Here is a 27,233-nt window from a genome sequence, read left to right as displayed (position 1 = left end):
CTTTTTTGTGAGCAAGATAATATTAGTTTTCTAAAATTGTGTGATATAATAATGCTGTAAATTGCTTGGTACGGAGAAAAGCTGATTCGGTTCCTTCTGTCTCAAAATCATAGCACTATTACTACACCACAAAAATAAATTAAAGCTTCCCACTTTAACTAGCTTCGCAATTACAGTTCTCAAATCAACGGTAAAAAACTCAAACTTTTTTACTGTAGTATTCTCCTTCCGTTTAAAGGATATTACTTTCTTCTTCAAATTGTGCACCAAAGATTCAGAAGGAAAACATCCATGTGACAATTTTGTCGGTGCAGTAAATTAAAAGGAAAAACAAATTAAAACAAAAAACATTACTTTCTATTTTTGAAATAAGACATTTTTTATGTACGACAATTTTTGGCATTGTAACGTTTCCCTATGCTATAATTATACACGTAAAAACGGTTAAAATAAAAAATCATAAATACCAAACTCAGTAATTAACTCTCCGGCTGTTGATGAGGCCGTCGACAAATTCATCGTCTTGTGTACGCAGATCCTCTTCGCATTTTTCTAGGAATCTTTTATACGAATCATCATAAGCGGCTGCCATGCGCAAATAATTGGCAGCTTCAACTTTAAACCCCTTACTGAACAAAGCACTGCAACATCATCATATCAAATCAAATTACTTTATTTTTAAAGTAAATTACTTCATTTATAAACACAACATGCATTTGGAGCCCAGTTTTCTCATCATCGATTTAATGATAATTACAGTATTCATTTATCAAAACTATGTTGCACTTGAAGATATGATGAGTCGTTGATGGATGTAACTATACCTCGAGAATACTACCATACCCTCGTAGTAATTGGCTTTCGAGTTTGGATCCTCTGGCTCCTTCATCTTAACTATTCTTTTAAGGTGTGTCATACCCTCGTCGAATTTCCCCTGAATAAACAAAGGAAATTATGTTGTAAAACCAGGTTTATACCTTGCTGGAAATTCAAACACTCGCTTTTCATATACAAAAGATTTTATGTAGGAGCAAACAAGAATGGGTAGTTGTCGAGTCGAGAAAACCTATTTATAATTATGCCATAACACTAGATTTGGAGGTTTAAACAATAATGTTGGGAAAAGGGTCAAATAGGCCCATGAACTTTACACGAAAAGTTAATTAGGCCTTTTAACTTTCAAAAACTGCAATTGAACTCATCATTTTAGTACATCTCACCCCTTCACCCGGTTTACTTTGCTTACGTGGCAAACCAAATATTAATAATATTGAAAAGTTAGCTGCCACATAGGCTTTTACCGAAGGTTACCGGCTGAAGGGGTGGGATGCACTAAAATGATGAGTTCATCTGTTTTATTGCATTTTTCAAAAGTTCAAAGGTCTAATTGACTTTTTAGTATAAAGTTATGGGCCTATTTGACCCTTTTCCAAACAATATAATAGCAGCACAAAAACATTCCACCTTTTAAAAATTTCTTTGATCAATGTATGGTAGTCACCATTTAGCGTCTCTAATATGAACCAGTTCATATTTTTAACTCAATGATGAAGTCAAAGTCAAATACTGAGATTGTCATTACCTGCCGCAAACAAGCTACACCTGCCCATTCAGATGATAGGATCAAAAGATCAACTTCGTCACCTCCCGTTGGATTACCATTTCGAAGCAGCTGAATACAATTCACAGAAAATTCAATACTTGGTCGGGAGAAGAGAAAAAACTTGCATCTAAATTTCACAACCACAAACCGAACACTAATGACCTAAACCATTAAACAGAAACGAAATTAGAAACAGAAGACATTAATTTCAAACCTTGGATATAGCATGCTCTAAATATGCAGTTGCTTCCACTAAGTAACCATAACGCAACAGTGCCTGCCCCAAAACAGCCAGCGCTTTAATGTTCTCGGGATCCTTATCAATAGTAAGTCTGTAATTTATGTTTACACATGCATTACAGCCATCAAAATGGTGAAAATATATGAACAGAATAAAGCCCAAACCAATATTCAGAAGTAAAAGTTACCGCAGTAGTGGAAGAGCCACATCTTTCTGACCCTCTGCTAAGTATTTGGCTGAAAGCTGTTTAAATTCCCAATCTTAAAAATTTGAATTAAAAAAAAAAAAAAAAAGGGAGGGAGGGGGGGGGGTGGGGGGCAAACCATGAAGCAGAGGACCAGCTACTCACTTTAACCATTTCTGAAGACGATATATTCTGGGCAAGTATCTCACGCAACCCTGTTGGCAGATACATTTCCCACACTGTAGAGTTATCTTTATCTTTTGCAGCTAATGCAGAAGCATCCCTGTCAGGTATACCCAATTTTTTGCAAACATATGGATTCCTTAAAGCTATTTGCTGTACATCAAAATGTAAAAAAGAGATAAAAGGAACTCAGTTACCAATACGTGAAAAGATACTACACAAATTGTTCCTAACTTCAACAGTTTAAAGCCCAGAAGCAAGGAGCATGGCAGTATGTTGACAGCCAGTATAAAATTGTCAAATCTAATGACCAGGATTTTGTAGATGGTTTAGTACAAGTCTATGAATTCCCAGGTTTGAAGAACAATAATATGGAAGTAGAAGGCCTTCTTAGATAGAAAAGAGATGGTTTAGTACAAGTCCTAAACGTATCTAGATAGATATTGTTAAGAAATGCATGTTAATTAAAGAAGTTCAAAACTCTTTTGTGTAAAATATAGCTAAATATATAGAATTAAACTCCATAACACTTAACTAGATTGGGATTATTCAGTTAAGTAATATGTGCTGCATGACCGGCATCAAGGACCATAAGGAGATGGGAAACTGAGGTCTTTAAGGGTGTGTTTGGAAAGCAGGAAAATGACTTCTGGAAAATGAGTTATTTTCCGGAAAATAATTCATTTCCAGTGTTTGGATGTATTCTGGAAAACTGTCTTTGTGTGTTTGGTTCATTTTCTCGAAAATGAGTGGAATTGTATAATTATATATTTTTGTTATTTTATTTATGTTGAGAATTATTATATTATGCCTTGAAAGATGAAATGGCTTCAATAGTGTAGCATAGAAAGATGAAATGGCATCAGTAGTATAGAAAGATGAAATGTCTTCAATAGTGTAGCATAGAAAGATGAAATGACATCAATAGTGTAGAGGTTTCCAACATGTATATATATGGCAGCATGCCATTGTAGAAAAGGCAAGTAAGAAACACAGATTTTTCTGATTTCACATGGTATCAGAGCCTCTTTCCTAGGCTGTTTTTCTTCTGGTTTTTCTTTTTCCAAATATTTTCCGGCAGTGGCGTAAAAACTGTTTTCCGGTCATATCTTTCTCCTCCGATCTCCGATCAAGGTGCCGTTTTCTCCATTGGGTTCGTTTCGAGGAGACGTATCTAGCAGTGTTTTTTCCAGATCCTTCGCCGTCGCCGGTCAACGCTGGTCAACGCCGGTCAACACTGGTCAACGGTACTGTTCCGGTCAAAGGCACTGTTCCGGTAAAATATTCCGGTCAACGGTACTCTCTCACTCACCTGCTAATATTCCTTTTTGTCAACCATGTCTTCAACTGGTATTAAGGAAACTTCTGACAGTGTTGAGAATGTTATTTCTAGCTCAGTGTTTGTGCCAAATTTATCTGGAAATCCAGTTATTACCTCTGAAAAATTATGTGGGTCACAAAACTACCATTCGTGGTCCGATGCTGTTGAAATGTGGTTTATGGGCCAAGGTGTTAGTGACCATTTGGAAAAGGGGGAAGAAAAGGTTCCAGAAAATGAGAAGGCAATTTGGAAAAGAGTGGATGCCCAACTTTGTAGTCTCTTGTGGCAATCCCTTTCACCTGAGTTAATTCAACTGTTCAGAGTTTTTAAATCATGTGTTGAGGTATGGAATCAAGCCAAGTCCTTATACACTAATGATGTTTCTCAATGTTACACAGTTGTTAATAATTTGGTTAACTTAAAGAAGGATTGTATGAGTATGGAAGCCTTTCTTGGGAAAACTCAAAGTTTATTAACTGAGTTTAATAAGCTATTACCAACTGGAGGGACACCTGCGGAACAGATTGCCCAACGTGAAATATTTTTTGTTGTCTTTGTTTTATCTAAATTAGGCCCTGAGTTTGAGAATACTCGAAACCAGATTCTTGGAGATAATGTTGTACCAGGGATCCAAGAATTGTTCAAACGCCTTCTTCAAGTGACTTCCTTTCCTGGTGAGACTTCTGCACCCACCACAGACCAATCTGCTCTTGTGATCCAAGGAGGTCGAGGTAACCATTTGGGCAACCGAAATAAAGACCGTAGTGGGCAGAAAAACACTAGATATTGCGATTACTGCAATCGATCTGGACACACACGGGATCGATGCTGGAAGCTGCATGGGAGACCGGTGCTTGCCCCTACAAATGTGGCTGAGCTCAAACAGGATTCAGGTTCTAAAACTATCTCTCTTACAGAATATGAAGAGTTTGCCCGATTTAAAGCTAGTGCCCAAGCTGCTGTTGTCACTCCTGTAGCTCACACCAAAGAGACTCACACTGCCCTGGTTTCTCAATCTGGCTCTCTTGGATCATGGGTCCTTGATTCAGGTGCTTCTGAACATATCTGTGGTAATTCTTCTTTATTGACTCACTTCACAGATTCTAAGTCTCTTCCATCAATTGTATTTGGTAATGGATCCATATGTACTGCTCATGGTGTTGGTAAAGCAAGGCCTCTTCCTAATTTACCTTTATCATCAGTTCTGTACATACCTACATGTCCTTTTAACTTGATTTCCATTCGTCAACTTACTCACTCTCTGGATTGCCTAGTTACATTTTCTTCTGATTCTGTTATTATACAGGACCGTCGTTCGGGGAAGACGATTGGCTCGGGGTATGAATCAAAAGGACTATACCGCTTATCTACTCCTGCTTCCGCTGTCTGTAGTGCTACTATTTCTCCTTCCCTTACTCATTGTCGTCTAGGTCATCCGAGTTTGAAGAAACTGCAACAACTTGAACCAAATCTCTCAAAGTTGTCTTCACTAGAGTGTGAATCTTGTCAGTATGGAAAACATTCCAGAACCTCATTTCCTGAACGGGTCAATAAAGTATCTTCATCTCCTTTCTCTTTAGTTCATAGTGATATTTGGGGTCCTAGTCGTGTCGCATCTGTGTTAGGTTTTAGGTATTTTGTTACTTTTATTGATGACTTTTCTCGTTGTACTTGGGTTTTCCTAATGCAACGACGTTCTGAACTGTTTCACATCTTTCAAAAGTTTCATAACGAAATTAAAAATCAGTTTGGAGTGTCTATTAAAATTCTTCGGAGTGATAATGCCAAGGAATATTTCAATACTCCTTTGACTACCCTTCTTGAATCGGAGGGTATTCTCCATGAGTCTTCTTGTCCGAACACCCCACAACAAAATGGTGTGTCTGAACGGAAGAATAGACATCTAGTGGAAACTGCTAGGACTATGCTTCTTCACTATAAGGTCCCTTCTTGTTTCTGGAGAGATGCTATCCTTCATTCATGTTATCTTATTAACCGTATGCCATCATCTGTTTTACACGGCAAAATACCTTACAACCTACTGTTTCCTCAAGAGCCATTACACAAACTTCCACTTAAGGTTTTTGGTTGTACTTGTTTTGTTCATGATATTACTCCTGGTCGTGATAAGATCGCACCCAAGTCTTTGAAATGTATTTTTGTGGGGTACTCTAGGGTTCAAAAAGGTTTCAGATGTTATTGCCCTGACACACGGCGGTTCTATGTATCACCAAATGTTACCTTCTTTGAAAACACTCCATTCTTTTCATCTGACTCTACAGGGGTTGTGGATCCTTTTCCTGATGTCCTACCAGTTCCCTCGTTTGAAGGTGGGATAGAAATGCCACTACCTCCTAGTGTCCTACCTCCCAATCCATCACAAACACACACTGTTTCTCCATTCCAGTTCACCTATCATTGTCGGTCAACATTGCCACCAACCACTACTACTGCAAACATTGAACCTGCTGATTCATCTCCTGAGCTGTCTCTTCCCTTGGATGCGGTTCCTGCTCCATCTCCTGAGCTGTCTCTTCCCTTGGATGCGGTTCCTGCTCCAGTTTCCAGTACTCCCCTTCCCTTGGATGCGGTTCCTGCTCCAGTTTCCAGTACTCCCGTTGCTAGTCGGGTAGGTAACAGGTCTACTCGCAATCCCTATCCTATATATAATTTTGTCTCTTATCACCGTTTTTCCCCTGTTTATAATGCCTTCATTGTCTCTTATCACCGTTTTTCCCCTGTTTATAATGCCTTCATCTCCTCTTATCACCGTTTTTCCCCTGTTTATAATGCCTTCATCTCCAGTTTATCATCTGTTTATGTTCCTAAATCGGTTAAAGAGGCTCTTTCTCATCCTGGTTGGCAACAAGCTATGGTAGATGAAATGGCTGCTTTACATTCCTCGGGAACTTGGGACTTGGTTCCATTACCTCCTGGCAAAACAGTTGTTGGTTGTCGATGGGTCTATAACGTCAAAGTTGGACCAGATGGACAGGTAGACAGACTCAAGGCTCGACTCGTAGCCAAGGGGTACACTCAAGTATTTGGCGTTGATTACACCGATACATTCTCACCTGTGGCCAAGATCTCTTCCATCAGGATCTTTCTCTCTATTGCTGCTATACATCATTGGCCTCTATACCAGTTAGACATCAAGAATGCATTCTTACATGGGGATCTCAAAGAGGAAGTGTATATGGAGCAACCTCCTGGATTTGTTGCTCAAGGGGGGGAGACTAACCTGGTTTGCAAACTAAAACGCTCTCTTTATGGATTGAAACAGTCTCCACGTGCCTGGTTTGGACGCTTTAGCACAGTTCTACAAGATTTTGGGTTAATTCGGAGCAAAGTGGATCATTCTGTGTTCTATCGGCATCAACAAGGTAAAAGTATTTATCTTGTTGTTTATGTTGATGATATTGTTATCACAGGAAATGATGCGGAAGGAATGGTCCAGTTAAAGCAACATCTTTTCAAACACTTTGAAACAAAAGATCTTGGAAAATTAAAATACTTCTTAGGGATAGAAGTTGCCCAGTCAAAGCAAGGGATTTGTATATCTCAACGAAAATATGCTTTAGACATATTAGAGGAAACAGGTATGCTTGATTGTAGACCAATTGATACTCCCATGGATCCTAATATTAAGCTTGTACCAGAACAAGGGAAACTCTTTTCAGATCCAGGAAGATATCGAAGGTTGGTTGGAAAACTGTTGTACTTAACTGTCACCCGTCCTGACATTTCTTTTGCAGTGAGTATTGTGAATCAGTTTTTGGCCTCTCCATGTGACAGCCATTGGGATGCTGTCATAAGGATTCTACGATACATCAAGAAGTCTCCCGGGACCGGAGTGTTATACAAGGATCATGGAAATACAGAGATTATTGGTTATACTGATGCAGATTGGGTTGGATGCCCTTGGGATAGAAAATCAACATCAGGATACTGTGTTTTTCTTGGAGGCAACCTAATATCTTGGAAAAGTAAGAAGCAAAATGTGGTGGCTCGATCTAGTGCAGAGGCAGAATATCGGTCAATAGCCTTGGGAACATGTGAACTAATCTGGTTAAAGCATCTCCTATCTGAATTAAAATTCTACATGAAAGGGCCGATTAAACTGATGTGTGACAATCAAGCAGCTTTGCATATTGCATCTAATCCTGTCTTTCATGAGAGAACAAAACACATTGAGATTGATTGTCATTTTGTTCGTGAAAAGATTGCATCCGGGGAAATTGTTACCTCATTTGTAGGTACAAATGATCAGTTGGCTGACATCTTCACCAAAGCTTTAAGAGGTCCTAGAGTTGAATATTTGTGTAACAAGCTTGGAGCTTTTGATATTCACGCTCCAGCTTGAGGGGGGATGTTGAGAATTATTATATTATGCCTTGAAAGATGAAATGGCTTCAATAGTGTAGCATAGAAAGATGAAATGGCATCAGTAGTATAGAAAGATGAAATGTCTTCAATAGTGTAGCATAGAAAGATGAAATGACATCAATAGTGTAGAAGTTTCCAACATGTATATATATGGCAGCATGCCATTGTAGAAAAGGCAAGTAAGAAACACAGATTTTTCTGATTTCACAATTTAAAACATTTATAATAATATAAAAAATAATATTTTAAGGATTTAAAATTAAAAAAAATAAATAAAATAAAATAAAAAGCCCCCCGCCCCAGCAGTGCTCTAGTCTCCCGGCAGAAACCAGAGCAAGGCTCTGGTTTCCGACGACAGAAACCAAAGACGTCGATGGTCCAATAGCCATTTTCCGTTGGCAGAAAATGACTTCTGGACTTTTTGGGCGGAAGTCATTTTCCGCCATTTTGGGCTAATTTTCCCCAATCAACGGAAATCATTTTCCATTGACTGGGTTTTCCAGGTGTAGCCAAACACGGGAAACCCGGAAAATGATTTCCAGAAATCATTTTCCGGGTTTCCAAACACAGCCTAAATGGTATTCAATGCCTTGCTCCTATAAAGGGAGAGCATGGCAAGGGGAAAGGGTTGAATTGTTAAATAAGTAGCCATAAACTAAGAGATACGTAACTTCCATTCACTTTCTCCATAGTTGGAAAGTATAGGGGATTGAGGCATTGTGAATGAAAATTAAGGATGATGTAGCACCAAAGGAAAAAATTTTATCAGTTCAATCAAGGACTCAAGGTTTCGATCAATGTTTGAAGTTTTAAGGGAAATTCTTTCCATGTGATACATAGATGAGAGATACCTGAATAAGAGTAAATGAACCATTCGTAACCCAACATATTAAACTCCCCTGCAAAAGAGAAAGCAAATACATAAGCTCTGTAGAAAAGTTCACCATCTCAGCATCTTTTTAAAGAACAGAAGGCAAAAAATACAACGTCAAAGCAAAATGTACTTCAGATAGTTACATATCAGATACTGTATATTTTTCTTCTATATTCTCATTTTCACTTCCCTGCATATAATGATGCCTGAAAGAAGTCCCATTGGGATTATTTGACAATCCTAACATTAATACTGCAATTAGAATCTTTGCCCTAGTTTTAGTGTTAGTACATGCTAAACCAAACACAAAACATGGAAAATGTGCCAAATAAGTGTTCTGTTCTATTAATTCTAATTCATAGCTAGCAACAAGGATTTGTATTCATTGGCAAACATAGGTGTGCAAAGTACTGCAAACAGTAGGTAGCCTTATGCATGATCAAGAAATCAGCAACTATCATGGTTAAAAATAATGGCTACATATAGACCAACTCAAGCAAGAATTAATATTTTAAGCATTGTAGGAGTTCAATAAGCATTAGTTTACTGGGACTGAACACTTGAATCCAAAATTTCCACTTTTTGTATTACAACATTAAGAAAATTCTTCAGTGGTCAAAATTAAGTTATAGGTGAATAAGGCAGTACAGTGATCTCTGTGAACCTACAATGCGATGGTTAACAAAATAATTTTAGAAAATTAGGTCAAGCAATCTTTTCATAGGTTTTTCTTTATATATCTATTTTTCTAGTTGAAATTGGGCATCATACTTCTAGTAGGCTAGATATTGGAAAATAATCATGTTTCCTTTTTTACATTTGCGTACATTTTGCTCTTTGAAAACTATTTTTTTGAGATCCTGTTTATGCCACTATTTCTTCTCCACATTTATTTTCTACCAGAACTTGGAAGAGGCAGAAGCCTTGGTGGCTCCATTGGGTGATAATACAGCTGTCTAATGTCGTGGTAAGGAATGATGAAAGAACAGTGCTATGTCATAAAGAATCTTCAACCGTTGACAGCTTTGATGCAAGATGAGTTAAAACTGGAAGTTTCTGAAATAAACTTCATTGTCATGTGAAATTCAGAGTGTCTAACCCATGGAAGAGAAGCAATAAAAATATAATTTTGAGAAGGAAGCAATGAAAATATTTGGAGGGGTGAAAAAAAAAATCAGAAGGCAAGAGCATTGTGACTTTAAAGAGCATATACAAGTCCATCAAAGGTCAGACAATGGGTCATTTCAAGATCTTAGGTAGCACTGGAACAGTAGGATGAAGCAATTGATAGCACTAGATTCAAGACAGTTGATACAAATTCAAAACTTTAAAAAAAATAAAAATAAAAAAATAAAAATAAAAAATAAAAACTATCATGATCGGTATTAACTTTTCTATCCCTTTCCCTCATAGTATCCACATAAAAGTTGCTCCCACCCCCATAACCTATGCTTACAGCTTACTCCATTGTTCAAAGCCAACAACACAAGCAGCCATTGGGATAGTGGGGGAGGGGGGAATTCCAATCGCAAGCAAATGAATTAATAATAACAAAGACAATAAGAAATACGGAGAAAGAATGTATAGATACCTGAGGAATATGGAATGCTATGAACATTGTTGGCAGTGTCATAAGTTCCAAATGTAACTTGTACCACTGTGTCAAGGCATAGATTTGTAAGTATGTCATCCGAATTTACCACGAAAGAATAATATCACCCCATCCCATTTCACCTGTAATTTTTGCTATCTGAAAATCAAACCAACTCTTCTTTCGTTCTTTTTTTTCTTATAATTTATAAATCTGACTGTGTTTAATAAAACCTTTAATGCAGTTATAAATATATTATATGTAAATTTTATTTTCTAATACTCCATACTAAATTAATTAATATACAAAATTGAATAATAATCAGCTGGTGTCCACCATTGTTAATTACCAGACACATTAAACGGGATTGAGTAATGGATGCATCTCAAGTTCTACAAGTGCACAGCTCGCTTTCTGTAGGATTGAATTCAAAAGTTTAAATAAACTTCAAAAATTAATAGATACATCTCATGTTCTCTAAGTGCACATCTAATTTTCAGTAGAACTGAATTCAGCCTATACTTTGTTTATCTATACTTCCAAAAATTAGACAAATAACTGAAATCTATTATTAGATTGAAAAATGGAATTGTTCAATTTACTGGGAGAAAATCACAAGAAATATACAACTAGCATACAGAGATATAGCATTCACAAAAACAAGCCAAGTTAATCTTATATGTTGACCTTGGCGAGTTCATTCATTTTCACGATGGATGACTTCATATAGGTAACCTGAAAAAGGTAGATTCAAGTGACATCTAAAAATATATTCAACCAAGGTAAAACCAAGCTAGCAGAAGAAACCAAAGCCAAAAGAATAAATAAATAGATAAATAAAATAAGAACTCCATCTTACACATCATTCAGCTTTAAAGCCATATGGTGACTTTCGAATGAGTTCAACCCCACCCCCACTCCAGGCAAAAGAGTTTTTATATTTTTATAAATGAATCTCCTTGGATCCCTTAAAGTTTGCAAATTACTTACCCGGCCCATTGAACTTTGAAATCATTTTCTAAATATTCTGTTACTAAAATTTCATTTCTAAATATTGTCATGGACATATTGTGGGAGAAAACAACAAATACCTTAACATTTGCAAAATACAAGCCTGCAGCCAGTAAAGGAAGGATGGAGCCTAAAGTACCATTTGGGAGTTCCGTCAAATTCTGAAACCATAGAATTCCTCCCTGTACAAGTTTCAAAAATGACATAAGAAAAACATTACCAGACCAAAAAGAAAAGCTTTCAAGTGTCAACTAACATCTAACTGAAACTAACTAGACAGCAACCCAAAACAGATTAAATAATGACTACAGCAACAGCTAAAGCCTAAAAGCTGCTGCAGGGGTTGGATATCGAGCCATTAGTATTTGCTCAAAAGTTAACATGTAAACTTCAAAAAGCTTCAGAATTTAAAGCATAGTTTCTACTATAATATAGAACTTAAAAGGCAGTGAAGTATAATAGTATATGACTATACACAATAATTCATAGATCTACTCAAGCAATGCATCTATCCATAAGCGCGCCTTACACAATCAAAGCCATCATGATGATTAAGTGACATTCTTCTTACAGTTGTGAGCCATAGTAGAAAGTAGGGCACCTGCCAAACACAGAAATTCATAAACTTTTTGACTGAATATGTTTACATACATATTCTACATGTATTAATTAATTAATATGAGTAGATATAAATTGTACACATATTACTTGGTGTGCGTGCATGAATATTGAAAAAAACAAAGTGATCTATATGTGATAAATGTTTGGTCCAAACTAATTATAGAGGGAGAGGGGGGAGGGGATGCAATCATATGTCAAATATTTGATGTAATTACAGTTTTCAATTATTAACTCCTAACAACACCAATGAAAATAATATATAAGTTCTCAACCATACAGCTCGCCACTTAACTACATATAGAAAAAATCAGTTTGCATAAGATATTAACCAAAGCAAACATCCACGGTGGTTTGTGTAAATGACAAAGGGTAAAAAGAAAAACACCCTTTTTCTCCAAACACCAAGTGCAGAAAACATTTTTAAAAAGATTATTAACACTGTACAGAAACACTACATGATAAAGTAACTACAACTACATATGGAAAAGAATAAATCTGCTTCCTAATTTTGATCAAAATGCTAGCTGCAGATTGTTCAAAGAAAATCATAAACCATTAAACTTCAAGTCTCTCTTTTTTCTTAATTGTATATTTCACCAAACTGCATTGAGGGAGGTTGAATAAAAGTACAAAAGCAATTACAATAAATAAATAAATAAAACTATATCAAATAAAAATAATTCCAAAGCATCACATTATACTACCCCAAAACATCTACACTGATATTCAATATATACTTCCCTCTTTCCCTCATAGCAATTGTCTTTCTTTTGATCCTATTCCACACTTCATACTTAAGGAAACCTCCAGCCCAAACTCAAACATCTGAAGATAAGAATTCATATTTTATTGAACTCCTTGTATTTAATGTGTTTTTCTACAGATCTCATGTTTATATATGACGAAACCTTCCTTCCCCACATCCAAGAGTGACAAAATAAATTGTCACCTCTTTCCATTCCTCCTCACCTTTTATCTCCATTTAGGCTTTGTTTAGTATACCTAGTTGAAAGCCTGCAAAGCTAACTAAAAGCTGAAAAGCTGAAAGTTTATCGTTTTAAAAATGTTTGGTAAAATTAGTCGTTGAATAAACTAATATATGTAGAAGACATAAAAAGGTATCTTTATATATGTTAATTTTATTTTTAAAAGAATGACCAATCCAATGATGAACCAGTCTACATTATCTTAGCTTTTGAAAAATAAAGTCTATTTAAACAATCTATTTTTAAAGTATTATAATTTTTAATTCATAATGCAAAATTCTAAAATAACTAGTATTATATGGTTTTTATTCACTATATATATACACATCCTAAACCCTAAACCCTAAAAAAAAAAAAAAAAAAGTAATGTTATTTCTTTTGAAAATATTTATATAAAATTCTTTTTTTAATTAAAAAACCTAAAAGTTGAGATAATTTTTCATTTCAAGAATGTATGAAGAAAGATTAGGGACGGTCTAAGGATGTCATTGTTGTAAAATTACAAGGTTATTAGTAGGGAAATAATAATAAAAATAATAATAATAATAATAATAAACAAAAACAAAAACAAAAAAAAAAAACCAAAGCTTATTACTTGAAACGCTATTGGGGATAGCATTTCAAAACAAGAGCTGAATGCCTGAATTTAATCTATTCTCTATTTACAAAAATAGAGCTAATAGCTTTAAATAAGCTATAAGCTTGCAAACATAGCCTTACAATTTGTTGGTTATCCAAAAGTATCATCATTGTGAACAAAAACAACTTTCTGCAAGCTGATCATAATTCAAAGGTAAAAACATATTTATCTTCCTTAGTACATATTTCTTTTCATTTTGAGGTGAGAAAACATAAGAAGCATATTATATACCTTGTCATCTGGTCCAAGAAATCTAGGTGTTCAGATAAATAATGTTAATCAGAAGTATATCTCCAAATCCATAGCTAGTTGCAATAGCAGCCAGACTTGCAAAGTATTTAAATTTCACAATATTTAAATATGTTGCAAAGGAAATAGCAGACAAAAAGCATTTAGTTTTAAGCCATACTTCACAGTATTTGCTAAGTTTTTTGTTTCTCAAGTTGATAAATAAATATATAGACACAAAATGAAAATAATTCCATAAACAATTAATAGCTCAACTATGCCTTAAGAGAATGGGTTCATTAATGTATCACCTAAGAGAAAAGTTATGCTAGACTAAGGTAAAAGAAATATCACCTGGAGAATAGCTGCAAAGAACCATACAAATGAAGGGCAATCAGCTGCTCGTTTCTCTCTCAGGAAGATTTTAAGTCGGTCTTCGAAAGTTCTTCCTCGTCTCTTTCTCAACATTAGTTTAATTTGGTCTTTGAAACTCTTTCCTCCCTTAGGGGGTGCAAATAGAGAGGGCACTAGAAGAATGGAGAAAAAAATCATGTGAAACCATTGCCTTACTTTCATTTCTTTACCATTATGTTGCAAGAGACCCTGAGCATAGTCAGTTAATCGAAAGCAATGTCTATGAAGTAATATTTATAAAGTTGCAAGCTTTTACATTTTTTTTTGTCTTTCCCTTTGAACAATAAGAGCTAAGCAAGTAAAACAGCCTACCAATCACTTGATCCTGCATTAGGAGCATTTTGTTCTAAATAATTAAGAATGAAGATGAATTATAATAGAGAAAAAAGCCTCACAGGTGGGAAGTATCTCTCCCATCCTCGTAAACTTGCGGATTAGCAATATCATAAAAGGAAATAATGCGAGCCTCATTGCCAACGTCCCAGAAGCAATAACCGCCCACCTACAAAATCAAATAACTACTGACTAAATGCAATACCAAAGTCACTAAAAGAAGACATATTACATTTATAGCCTAAACATTTCAAAAACTAAAGAAAGTCAGAGGAAATTTCCATTCAAGACAAATGAATTGAGGAAAAAAAAAACTGCATCTAAGATTTGATTAAGGAACTTAAAACTGAAAAGACAAACTGGTAATGGTAAATGGTTGTTAGCTGATTGGCTTAGAAGATATAATTAGTTTTATAACATTAGGTGTTTGGTAAATTAGTTATTTGGTAAATTAGCTTTTGGTATAATTTCTTTTTTCAAAAAGTTAATTGAAAAGGTTTCTTTGATAAATTTTAGTATTTGGAGTTAAAAAAGCTTATTAATCAAACATTTATATTAATTTGTTAACCTGTCAAACAATTAATAGTGCTCAAATAAATCAAAATTGACAATAGGCTAATTATTTACGGGGACAAAAATTAATGCATGTCCATTTTGGAACTCACCAAGGGAGCCCGGAGAGGTCGTGGTAGCAATCTACCAACGAAATCATCTTGTTAACGGGAAGAAACAAATCTTCAAAATGCCTGCTATTATCCACATCGCCGCCAAAAAACGGGTCTGGCCACGCAAAGGGTTGAGCAGCCGTGAAGTTGTCATCCTTGAGCGGCCAGCCTGCGGCGGAGGCGGAGTCGCGAGTGGAGAAAGAACGTGGGGAGGAAATTCCATGGAACGGCGGTAGAAATTGCGGAGCAGCAGCAAAATAAGACGGCGGCACAGGACGGCAGAGAAGATGGTGCAGGCGCCGCCGGTGACCGGAACCGTGCGATTGAGAAAAGATGTACGGAAAGTAGTATGAGGCTGAGGAGGGAGCGCGAGGGATGAATCTCCGTTGCAACAATTTCCGCATTGCCATTCCTGGCAAAAGGAGTCCCTGCAAAGTGTGATCGGGGAGTTAACATTTCCCAATACCCCGCAATTGGCACTTGGCGGTGGTTATTTGTTGAGGGTTTTAGACTTTTGAAAAGTAAAATATGAGGGAGGGTAAAAACTTGTGTGAGAGAATAGTAAAATACGAGGGAGGGTAAAAATTTGTGTGAGAGAGTATCCATGAAATTGATCGCGTCAATAAATTATACTCTCTTTCTCCTATTTTACTTATCTTATTTATATTTGATTTTTTTATATTTAATAGTATTTTAATATAATTTCTAAATTTATAAATATTACATGTTACTACTAAGCTTAATATTATGATATATTAAATTAAAAATAACTTTAGTTAAACATAGTTAACTGAACCAAACAAATAAGATGAGACGAAGAGAATAATATTTATACTTCAAAATGTAATACTAATCAGGAATAAAATATTTACGTAGTATTATTTATAAGGGGATGTGTAATACTTTTGAAAAAAAAAATGTAATACTTTTGAATTTTGATTTAAAAATGTTACACTTTTTTGTACAAGTAACAAACACTTCTATGAATAAAAAGCCTAAACATTTTTTTTTGGTAAGTTTAAATGGAGTCTCAGGTCCACATTGCAAGGTAAACTCGAGTTCATAGCAGGACTGTCAAAGTAGACCGAAGCCCGCGAACTTATCCACACATGTTCCACGGTGAGGTGAGTTAGGGCCACAATAAAGATGACCTGCGAAGTAACGGGCCTAACAGACTTAACCCGCTAAGGCCTACATCGCGCACAGCCTGCGGGCCAAACCCGAAGTAATATATATATATATATATATATATATATATATATATACACACACGCGCGCGTATGCTACATAGCAAGGCACTGCCTTGCTATATAGAGCGCGCGCGCGCGCACATATATATATATATATATATATATATATATATATATATATATATATATATATATAACATTTTATAAAATGTAATTTTTAAAATTTTTAAACATAAAAAAATTAATATTACTTAGTAAATTTTATTTTTTTGTTTGAACTTTTGAACTAATATTAATTTTTTTAGACTATAAAGTTGGATTGCAAATTCGCAATATTAGTATTTGTAGACTCTATTTATTGTTTTGAACTTTGAATTCAACAACAACAACAACAATAATAAGTCTACGGGCCGACCCGCAAAAACCCGCCAAAAATTAAACATGCGATGGGACAGGTTGGTCCACTTTGATAATACTAGGAGTCCATAGTATAACTATTCACGTGATTAATGGCTTACATACTAATATTTACTCTCTTTTGATTTAATTTTGAGGACATCAAAGCTTTAGCTGAAAATTTATCTAATATTAATTCCCAACAATTTCAAATTGTTTGAAGTGATTTTCATAACACATTCTTTTATTTGTAATGTTTTTTTTAAAGATTTAATGAGTTAAGTTGCTTTCTTTTTTAAAGAAAAAAAATGTTCACAATTACATGACCTGTGTTTTGTGTACAAATTTCATTAAATTTGACATAATTTGTATCAAATTAATTTATTGTAGATATGCTTTCAAAAAATATATATATATCTTAGACATTATTTTTCTTTAATGAGCTAATGTAGACCAACAACACTTGTTGTTTACGTAATGAATTTTGAATAAATAAAATCTGATAGAAGTTACATTTCATTTTTTATTAATTAAAATACTCCATAATAGATTTCAAAAATGAAATAAAGCTATTCTCAATAGTATTATTTTGTTTCCGTATAGGTTATACAAAAATAAGAATTAATTCCAACAAAAGTCATCTAACTATAGCAAATTTTTACATTTGTTCATCATCTTTTTATTTGGACAAGTGTGACACTTGACTATCGAAATCTTTCCACCATTGATCTTTTCGCCACCTCACCATTATTTTGACATTAAGTTAAGGGGTATATTCGTCTTGTCATAGCCTATGTATATTATATTCTCTTTGCTTTATTAGACCACCAAACAACAAACCTCTATCTCTTCATAAACCCACTATTACATATTATGGAATCCAGTGACACATTTTAGAGAGAGAGAGAGATAGAAGAGCGAAAAATATTTTCTTGGCACAGAGAGCTAAGGGTATGTTTGGTTCGCACATGGGAATCGGAATTGGAATGGGTATCAAATACTTGGTAAGGGTAATGGGTTTTGGTGAAAGTATTTAGCATGTTTGGTAGTTGGGTGGAATGGGAATGAATATTAATAGTTGGGGAAGAAATGGAGAAGTGAAATGAAACCCTTATTTAATAAGGGTATGGGTTTTCCCATTACTGGGGTATTCCATACCCATAGTAGCATTCTCAAAACCTATAAACCAAACACTAGCAATCACTTTCATACCCATTCCCTATACCAAAACCCCCCAACCAAATACACCCTAAAATTTTATGAAATCTATAAGCGGCCATGGATTCCATATCTATTGTATTTGCAAAGTCTTCACATTTTTTGTACTTTTCTTATGTTTGGCTTTGACAGGTTCTACATTACAATGAAACTCGCTCGTGAAACACTTTGGAGCAACGAATTCAACTGCCCATATCAATTATATTCTAACTCATTATTAGTGGCACTTTTGGATTCTCACTACACAGAGTTATTTGAGCTTGTAGATAAGGTGTTCATAGAGGTTATTTCTTGCCATAATATATATCACCATTTTTTGCACCAAGGAATGAGGTTTTGGAGCGATATTTGGACCTGGAGTTAAAGTGATCCTTGATTAAGCCAGGGATTCCATGGTATTTGCATAATGTGATGCTCTTTCACATTATACATACTCACATTAAGGCAAAACACTAGCTTTAGAAGTCACAGGGAACGCATAATCATTTTAGTTTGTACCGCGACTCCAACAATAAGAATCTTATTGTGTATGAGATGAATGTGGGGAAGAGATGTGAGCGTCGCGAAGCAAGATTGCTGGGGATGACGACGTAATATGTCTCAACATAATCATTCACACGGTAGAGCACGTGTTGATTCCCCAGTCAGTGCAACAGGATTTCGATACCCAGTTGAATTCCTAGTCGTTGTAGCATAATTTCAATAGTGTGTAGGTTGACAAGTGTTGGAGTTGATAGAGTGCAAAAGCATGCTGTAATCTCAAACAAAATGCTTTAAGTGCTAATGCGGTAATTGAAGATGCTAGACAAAGAGATGTTAAAAAATGATGGAAGATACATATGAGGGCTAAATCTCCAAATTTGCACAACGAATATTGAGTTCTTAATAGGAAATTGATTATGAAAATTAGGAATTTTGATACGAAGTATTGTTATTGAGCAGAGGAAGGAAAAAAGACACTCGACATATGAAAGGACCCTTTTACCCCTGAACTAAACGTATAACTAACGCTAGGTTCACGGAATGACTAATGATGGAACAATTATAATAGTCAAGGGTTTAATTTGTCTAAGAGTGTGTTTGTAAAGCAGACAAATGACTTCTGAAAATATTTTATGGCAAACGAGCCATTTTCCATAAAATATTTTATTTTACAGTGTTTAGTTGCATTTCATAAAATTATCTTATTGTAGTTGGTCTTTTTTTGGAAAATGTGCACAATTATTTTTAATTTTAAATATTTAAAATATACAATAGTGGTGGTGGTGACGGCGACGACTGCGGGTGATTGGATGCTCCCTTCAAACAAAAAATGACATTAAAAAAAAGAAAGTATTTTTTGAAAAATCCCATCTATTTTCCGTTCACCACCACACCCTTATTTTCCATTAACTTCTATTTCCCCCATAGTCAAACACTAAAAACCCAAAAGAATAATTTTTAGAAATCATTTTCCAAAATTTAAAACGCATCATAAATTAAAAAACAAAGAGTAAATGTGAAAATTCTCAATTTCAAAATTAAGTAAATGTGCTACTCATGTAAAATTCTCTCTTGTTTTTTATTGAGAAAGACAAAAAAGAGCATAAGCGCCCACTGTTATTGGGTTGAGAATTGAGGAGCGCCAACACCACCATTCAAACATTTCTCCTGTTGCTATCATCTCTCTTCTTCTTCTTCAGATTCAGATTCGATTAGATTTGTTTGCAGAGAGATGTGAATAAACTAATAAGATGAAAAGCCATGGAAAGGGAAGCTAACCTCCCGGTCCCACCGGCAGCGGCTACCAGCGGCGTTCCTGTCCGTCCGATAAACCCTGACTCCGCCAAACTCACTCGGTCCTCCAACTCCTCCTCCTCCTCGCCGCCGGACTTTCTCCGCGACGTTCAGGCCGCCTTCAAGCGCCACCGGCCTCTAGGTAATACTCCTGACTCTTCTTACGGTATGCAATTGATTTTCAACTTATAGGGCTTTGGGATAATTATTTGGGGGTTTTGATTTTCTATTTTTGCTGAGCTGAGAAACTTGTGATTTTCCTGTTTCTTTTTATCTATTTTTGTTTAAATAAAGAAATTGGGAATTTGTACATTATGCTCGAAGTGTGTACTATGTCCAAAGAGTGTAGATTTCATTAAAAATGTTATACTCAGAAACCTCACTTCAGATTAAAATTTTGTTTGGCTATATGTATATAAGTGAGAGTGAACATTGTTCCTAGAAAGAAGAGTGTCACTGGAAATGGAGTAATCTAGTAACATGGTTTGTAATAGCATCTGTATAGTAGGGTTTTTTCCCCATTATTTTGGTTTGGAACTACATCTAACTTTGAGGAACTTACAGGCAATATACAATCAAATAATATAAGGCCTAGAAGACAACTGCTTCCTCGAAGGGAAGTTTCAAACAGCTCAACCAAAAGTGTAGATCCTATGTGTGATATGAAGAAGGCACATGATGATATTTTGGCTAGTCACAGACTGCAGGGTTGTATTTCACAACCAAAGAACACAGCCTCTGTTGTCAGAGAAATCCATGAGGATGAATCAGTCACTCCACCTTCTGATTGGAATTCGACTGTGAATACACATGAACAGGATTTTAGATCAATGAATGCTCAGCGTGATCAAATTAGGTCCTTTGAGGGGTGTCAAAGCAATATTACACTTGAGTCCACAGTTGCAAGAAGTGAGGACATTCCACTGGTTGAGGGTCAGAAGAAAGTCCATTATGCCGCAGATTACAATTCCAGATCCCAGGGTAACACAAAAATTCTCAAATAATTAATTCCATATCCTTCAATGCATGATGAAATATTATCTCCCAAGACATAACTGAAAATTTATTTTTAGTATTGATTATATGTGGTGCCAAAGAGGCTTAGCATAAGTGCAAGTGTAACATGCCAAAATAATTCTCCATGCAGGGGCTGATGGCCAAATGGCCACTCAAAGGGATGATTTGTTGTCTCATATGAATTCACTTGCATTGACAGGAACTGAATGGTACACAAGCAGCCAAATAGAGGCTCCGACTGTTGTCAGTCAGGACATGAGGAATCAAAATGTTCCACATTCAGATATGGATGGTAATTTAAGGTCTGAGGCTGGGATTTCTTTGCTGGATAAAAGAACTGCGGCGGTCTCTGATCAGCCTCATCAATTTAGTAACTTTCTACAAAGTGATTTTAGCCACCCAATGACTCAATCCTCAGTTAATGGGTCATCTTGCATCACAACAACATTGATTAACTCTACTTCTGCTCCCATGCTTAATTCAACAACCTATTGTTCACAATCTCATAAAATGGGCAATTCTCATTTAGTTGGGGAACTCATAGGAGAGTCTAAACTGAATTATGAACTGGTGCCCCAAAAAGATATTATGCAGCTTTTGCATCCTTCATCCAAGAATGAAAATGTAGCATTAGCCGGTCATGAAGCCCTTACAGCTCCTAACTCTAGCACTGAAACTAAACTGGAAGCTAAGAGTTCTATCCCAAGTAAGGAGCAAAATAGCACTATACCTAAGTTGGGTGACACCTCCAATGGTCCTTCCCCTCTTGATGGAAATTCTGCCAAAGGGGATGTTGCAGATATGCAATCTGAGGATGCCTTGCCAAAAGTTTCATCATTGGGCTTGAAAGCAGAACCTTCCAAATTGGAGAAACCAGAGAAAGTTGCAAGCAGTAAAGTCACATCTTCATCTAGACGAAAAACTTATGATCCTGATCTGTTTTTCAAAGTTAATGGAAAGCTTTACCAAAGGCTTGGGAAGATAGGTAGTGGTGGAAGTAGTGAGGTCCATAAAGTCATTTCATCAGATTGCACAATTTATGCCTTGAAAAGAATCAAGCTTAAAGGTCGAGATCACGCGACTGCTTATGGGTTTTGCCAAGAAATTGAGTATTTAAAGACACTGAAGGGGAAGAACAACATTATTCAACTCATTGACTACGAGGTATGCACTACAAATCAATGTTTATAGATTCTGGTGCATTGGATCTTATACATTGCTTATTTATCTTCACAAAATGTTTTCTAAGTTGAAGTTGTTTGTTGGTTTGTTTGTTTTTGTTTTTGTTTTTGTTTTTTTGTTTTTTTTTTGTTTTTTGTTTTTTGTTTTTTTGTTTGTTTTTTGTTTTTGTTTTTGTTTTTCACATGAGAGCTGCATATGCGACTAAGTTAAGCTTGAGAGACTTAGGGGTAATGTTTTCTAAGTTGAAGTTGTTTGTTTGTTTTTGTTTTTGTTTTTTTGTTTTGTTTTTGTTTTTGTTTTTCACATGAGAGCTGCATATGTGACTAAGTTAAGCTTGAGAGACTTAGGGGTGGAGCTAGAAATGGTGGGGGCAAAGGTATATTGACATAGCATTCCAAAATGTATAATAATTGAATATATTTAGAAACATTAGTAAGCCTACACATATACTATTCAGAGCTTAATATATTAATAAAATTCACAATAAAATACTATGACAGTTATTAGAAATGAATGACCATCAGCAAATAGAAATTCAATTGCTGTTTTGGATTCATGCGCAAAATATATAATTGGGTTATTTATTATGTCAATTTTCTTTTGTATCTAGGTAAATGTAAAATATTGTCCTCTTGTCCAATTGGATTAATTCTCTTAAAAAAACTTTTGATGTGATAGGCTTTTATGGAGAGGCCTGATAGTGTTTTATATTATTTTTTTGCCATTCTTTTTATTTTTTTAGGTGGGAAGACATTATTCTCTCTCTATAATAATAATAATATTATTATTATTATTGTTGTTGTTGTTGTTGTTGTTATTATTATTATTATTTGGTTTTGAGGGGTAGGGTGGGAGGGATCTGTATAGCTGGGGAGACATAAGCTTCTCTAAGATAATTTTCAAATTAGCTGCTATTGGAAGAATAGAAGATTAAGCAAAACTAAGTATATAGGTGTTTATGCCTAAATTGTGCATATTATTTGAAGAATGTTGCATGTGTTTGTACCTAACTTGTGCATATTATTTGAAGAATACAAGAGAATAAGGTTTGAGGTTGAGCTCTCGACCATGGACCAAGAAGGCTCAACTTAGTTCACCATTAGAGGGGCAAATGTTTAGTAACCAGAAAGGTTTTCCATTTCTCTGGAAAAATGGAAAACTTAAAATATGTTTCTTTAGCATTGTTTTCCATTTTTCCAACATATCAAATGAATTTGAAAACACATTTTTCTTGTTTTTCGAAAATTTCCAAATACAAAAACACATATATGTGAGCTTAGGGTTATTAAAATGAACTATCTCTACATTCCAATGTTTTTATGTATACATATATTAAACTAGAGCAAGTTTCATTCTATACCTGACTGAAATAGAGTATCTAGTAAACTTAGCCAAGAGAAACTGTGATGTCTTAACTAATGTTCTGCCATGTAACAAGTGTGCTTGATTACTGTACTTAATGGTTTGACATCAATATCATTGTCTGTGGGCTTTCACTATGCAAAGTGCTAGGTCCTGAACAGAAGACCCCCACTTGCCACTTCCATATCTGTTCTCAGTGCTTGGTCTGGTTTAGTGCTTTAGAGCATCTACATCAATGAAGATTTGTTGGTTCTTGGAACAGTGTAATAGCAAAGCAATTGTTTTGAACTGATGTAGGGGTTAGTTATTTGTCAAAATGCATTCCTGCAAGTGCTTGGTTAATGTCAGAAAACAAAAGAATAAAAAAACAGACCAGGGCCCTACTGGGCGATGGTGGGCGATTGAGAGTGGCCAGCTGGCGGCCACTCTCGATCTTCATTTAATTTATTTCTTTTTTCGTTTGTTTCTTTGTTTTTCTTTCCTTTTGGTTTCACTTCTGATTTCTGTTTCGCTTCTTCTTCTACTTTTTTTTTTTTGTCATTTAATTTATTTGTTTTTTATTATTTTATTATTTTGTTTCAATTTTTTTTTTATAAAATATCAAATTTAATATTTTTGAATTAACTTTTGAATGATTTAATTATAATTAAAATTTAAAATGATTAAAATAAAAAAGTAACAACGAAAATTAATTAAATGTTTGTAATAATTAAATGTAGGTATTTTTATTTTAATTAATTTTATAATTATAAATTTATAATTCAAATAAATAAAGAAATAATTAAAATATATGATAGAAAATGGTGGGTCCACAAAAAACTGAGAAAAAACTTTAAACTAGTGTGGAGAAGAGTTTTTGTGATTAAGTGAGATAGTGGGGGATGAGGTGGATGTTGGGACCCACAAAAAAATGGAGAAAAAACCCCAACTGATAAGGATGCTCTTAGAAAGCTACACATATAGATAGCTATGTACTTCAGATAGCTACTGAATTCTTTCCCTAATTTTTAGGTGACAGACAAGAACTTGCTTCAGGAAGTCATGAATGGTTCCATGAGTAATAAAGATGGCAGGGTCAAAGAAGATGGCTTTATATACATGGTTCTTGAATATGGAGAAATTGATTTGGCTCACATGCTGTCCCAGAAATGGAGGGAGCTAGATGACTGTAATGCAACCATTGATGAAAACTGGCTAAGATTTTACTGGCAGGTTCTTTACCAACCATATATACTACTCTCTTCATACCATTTTGATGGTCATGTTTACTGTTTTCTTGGTCATTTTCCATTAAATTTTGATACTCTTAAGTTTACACTTTGGAAATTTAAAATAAGATATTAAGAAACTGCTAATAAATACTACTTATTTCAATAATTCATCTCTAAATGTTAAAGAAATAAGTCTTATATCATCACTCATACTTTTATGACATGTTGCAGCAAGTACTTCTTGCCGTGAACATTATACATGAAGAACGGATTGTGCACTCAGACCTAAAGCCAGCTAACTTCCTGCTCGTGAGAGGTTCACTGAAGTTGATCGATTTTGGCATCGCCAAGGCTATAATGAGTGACACCACAAACATTCAGAGGGATGCACAGGTCATTCTGCAGTTACTTTAAGCTTTTTGGTGATATTTAGGATTGGCTTATTTAAGATAGAAACCGGAGCTTAGTCAATGATATCATGCATGTGTACTGCCCATATTTCTTATTGCATGTTAATATATTATATATGTGCAGGTGGGCACTTTAAGTTACATGTCTCCTGAAGCATTTTTGTGCAACGAGACAGATGCAAATGGAAACATCATAAAATGTGGCCGTCCATCAGACATTTGGTCACTTGGTTGCATCCTTTACCAAATGGTTTATGGTCGGACACCATTTTCAGAACACCGAACATTCTGGGCAAAATTTAAGGTTATAACAGATCCGAACCATGAAATAACATATGAACCAGTTTCCAACCCATGGCTCCTTGATCTTATGAAGAAGTGTCTTGCATGGGACAGAAATGAAAGATGGAGAATTCCAGAGCTACTCCAACACCCTTTTTTAGTTCCGCCGGTTCCAACTCAACCATCTTTCCCACAAGAGCAAAGTTGTAAATTGGTCCAGTTGCTCATGAAATCATGCCAACATGATCAAGATGCACTGATGTTATGTTCACAACTCCAACAATTGCTAGCTGACCCCAGAGCATCAAAGCAGTCGGAATCAACGACAAGTCAACAGTGCGAGTTGCTCTTCGAATTGTCAAAACTATGTCTCAAACTACGAGTACAGTTGGCAACATTAGGAGGCAAGTAAAGCGGTGATGTAGATAGATGAAGTTGTTCACTTGTTTGTTCTTAGCTTCATGATTTTGGACAGTAGGTCCAGTGTGGTTTTGTTTGACTTGCTTTGGTTTGTGGCATTGTCTAGCTAGAGGCTCAAACGGAAGCTGTTGGCTGGCAGATTATTTATAGCCCCCACCATTAACCATAGAATGTATTGTTGAAAATTATGTAATCTTCTGATGAGAAAAGACTGGTGGTATTCTATGCCTATTATGCAATTCATCTGTATGGAATTTGCAAAAAGTTTAATATTTGATATTCTAACAGCATATACTTTTACAGTTTTACAGATGAATTGCATATTGACTCCATTTGGTAAAATAGTTAGCTTATCATTCAATTTTGATTTGTTTGATCACTATTAATTGTTTGACTTGGTTAAACAACTAAAATAAGTGTTTAGTTAATTAGCTTTTTGTAACAGTTTATTGCTTCAAAATATTAAAATTCAAAAAGTTGCTAAAAGCGGCTTGGTTTTTTCGTTTAGCTTTTTGAGAAAGTTATTTTGCATATAATCAGCTATCAACTAACAGTTTATTTACCGAACATCTTTTTACAATCAGTCAATATTATCAACTAATTGCTAACAGTTATCAGTCAACAACTATTTATCAAATATCCCTTTTGTCATTTTTAAGGGAAATGTAGGATGTTACTTGTTACCTATCTCATATATTTTTTTTAAATAGCCCTTGCCACCACTGCCGGTCGGTCCATACACGTAAACGACATTGAAGATTTGGAAGAATATAGTTGGGCTACACATGGGTTGGTGTAGGTCATTCTTTGTCTACTAAGATGGGCCACATTCCCCATTTCTATATGCCAATAGCCAAAGCCATTCACGTTGCTTGTACTACAATTAAGAAATTGCACTCCAATTCTTCGCTATAACTGACAAATTAATGCGTTGCTTGACTTTAGGACTCTTTTAAATATGTCAGACAAAACTAGATGTTATGCTTTCTTAACTGCCATATATTAATAATTGTAATGAGTTTTATATGTATAGGACAATGATGAAATGAGAACTTCTTTCCAGGTAAAAATTGTAGACTAAATTGATTGTCAATCTGTGTTGATTAAAAAATGTAAAATAAGAAAAAAAACATGCTGATAATTTGATAAAATATTTTAAACTTAAAGTGCTAATAGTGCAATCCTTGATATGTAATTGTGTAATGCACTTGTAAAATCTTAATTTTGATTGCACATTTACATATCGATGATTTCACTTATAATTGTTACATGATACATGTTTGCAATTCTCATGAGAAATATGATTCTTCTAGTATTATTGTAGCATAATCATTTTTAGTTGTCCGTCAACAAAATTGTTGAAATGTCGTTAAATACAAAGACATTTTGATCTTTTTATAGAAAGTAAGGTGACCCCCTATATTTTTTATGTTCATTTTTCTTTTTTGAAAAAAATGGAATTAACTCTTTTAAAAATGAACCCTTTTG

At 35.0% G+C, this 27,233-nt stretch overlaps 3 protein-coding genes across 4 annotated transcripts; 2 read left to right on the top strand and 1 right to left on the bottom strand.

Annotated features, from left to right (window-relative positions):
- Positions 1 to 335: 335 nt before the first annotated feature.
- LOC116002213 (ALBINO3-like protein 3, mitochondrial) lies at positions 336 to 15,747 on the bottom strand. The gene is made up of 14 exons (XM_031242284.1): positions 15,282 to 15,747; positions 14,679 to 14,785; positions 14,224 to 14,396; positions 11,924 to 11,995; positions 11,475 to 11,576; positions 11,071 to 11,118; positions 10,384 to 10,449; positions 8,770 to 8,817; positions 2,194 to 2,364; positions 2,032 to 2,087; positions 1,818 to 1,935; positions 1,583 to 1,672; positions 825 to 934; positions 336 to 641 (listed from the first exon to the last, which is right to left on the bottom strand). Exons 1-14 carry the CDS (start codon positions 15,689 to 15,691, stop codon positions 473 to 475), a joined length of 1,740 nt encoding a protein of 579 aa, XP_031098144.1. The 5' UTR covers positions 15,692 to 15,747; the 3' UTR covers positions 336 to 472.
- LOC116002214 lies at positions 3,331 to 4,219 on the top strand. The gene is made up of 2 exons (XM_031242286.1): positions 3,331 to 3,875; positions 4,105 to 4,219. The coding sequence occupies exons 1-2, from the start codon at positions 3,549 to 3,551 to the stop codon at positions 4,192 to 4,194; spliced, it is 417 nt and encodes a 138-aa protein (XP_031098146.1). The 5' UTR covers positions 3,331 to 3,548; the 3' UTR covers positions 4,195 to 4,219.
- A 3,935-nt stretch (positions 15,748 to 19,682) lies between the features above and the next one.
- On the top strand, positions 19,683 to 26,030 carry LOC116003146 (serine/threonine-protein kinase MPS1). Of its 2 annotated transcripts, none has more exons than XM_031243311.1 (6): positions 19,683 to 20,003; positions 20,426 to 20,842; positions 21,078 to 22,042; positions 24,434 to 24,634; positions 24,865 to 25,026; positions 25,168 to 26,030. In XM_031243311.1, the coding sequence occupies exons 1-6, from the start codon at positions 19,829 to 19,831 to the stop codon at positions 25,735 to 25,737; spliced, it is 2,490 nt and encodes an 829-aa protein (XP_031099171.1). In that variant the 5' UTR covers positions 19,683 to 19,828; the 3' UTR covers positions 25,738 to 26,030. The 2 variants fall into 2 exon arrangements, with proteins under 2 accessions (XP_031099171.1, XP_031099170.1); XM_031243310.1 differs by having other exon boundaries at positions 21,009 to 22,042.
- Positions 26,031 to 27,233: the final 1,203 nt, after the last annotated feature.

The sequence above is a fragment of the Ipomoea triloba genome, chromosome 13, assembly GCF_003576645.1.
Source record: "Ipomoea triloba cultivar NCNSP0323 chromosome 13, ASM357664v1".
Classification (NCBI taxonomy): Eukaryota; Viridiplantae; Streptophyta; class Magnoliopsida; order Solanales; family Convolvulaceae; genus Ipomoea; species Ipomoea triloba.
The sequence above is the reverse complement of the archived record's forward strand: the minus strand, read 5'-3'. Positions and strand labels throughout refer to the sequence as shown.

Bases quoted from the DNA above. Each gene is read 5' to 3' on its own strand.
- LOC116002214 (XM_031242286.1), top strand. From the start codon at position 3,549: ATGTCTTCAACTGGTATTAAGGAAACTTCTGACAGTGTTGAGAATGTT. The intron at 3,876-4,104 runs GTATGGAATCAA...TATCTAAATTAG, and splicing joins TTTTTAAATCATGTGTTGAG to GCCCTGAGTTTGAGAATACT.
- LOC116003146 (XM_031243310.1), top strand. From the start codon at position 19,829: ATGGAAAGGGAAGCTAACCTCCCGGTCCCACCGGCAGCGGCTACCAGC. The intron at 22,043-24,433 runs GTATGCACTACA...CCTAATTTTTAG, and splicing joins TTCAACTCATTGACTACGAG to GTGACAGACAAGAACTTGCT. The intron at 24,635-24,864 runs GTTCTTTACCAA...GACATGTTGCAG, and splicing joins GGCTAAGATTTTACTGGCAG to CAAGTACTTCTTGCCGTGAA.
- LOC116002213 (XM_031242284.1), bottom strand. From the start codon at position 15,691: ATGGCAATGCGGAAATTGTTGCAACGGAGATTCATCCCTCGCGCTCCC. The intron at 14,786-15,281 runs GTGAGTTCCAAA...TTGATTTTGTAG, and splicing joins GACCTCTCCGGGCTCCCTTG to GTGGGCGGTTATTGCTTCTG. The intron at 8,818-10,383 runs GTATCTATACAT...TCTCTTTTGCAG, and splicing joins TAGCATTCCATATTCCTCAG to GGGAGTTTAATATGTTGGGT.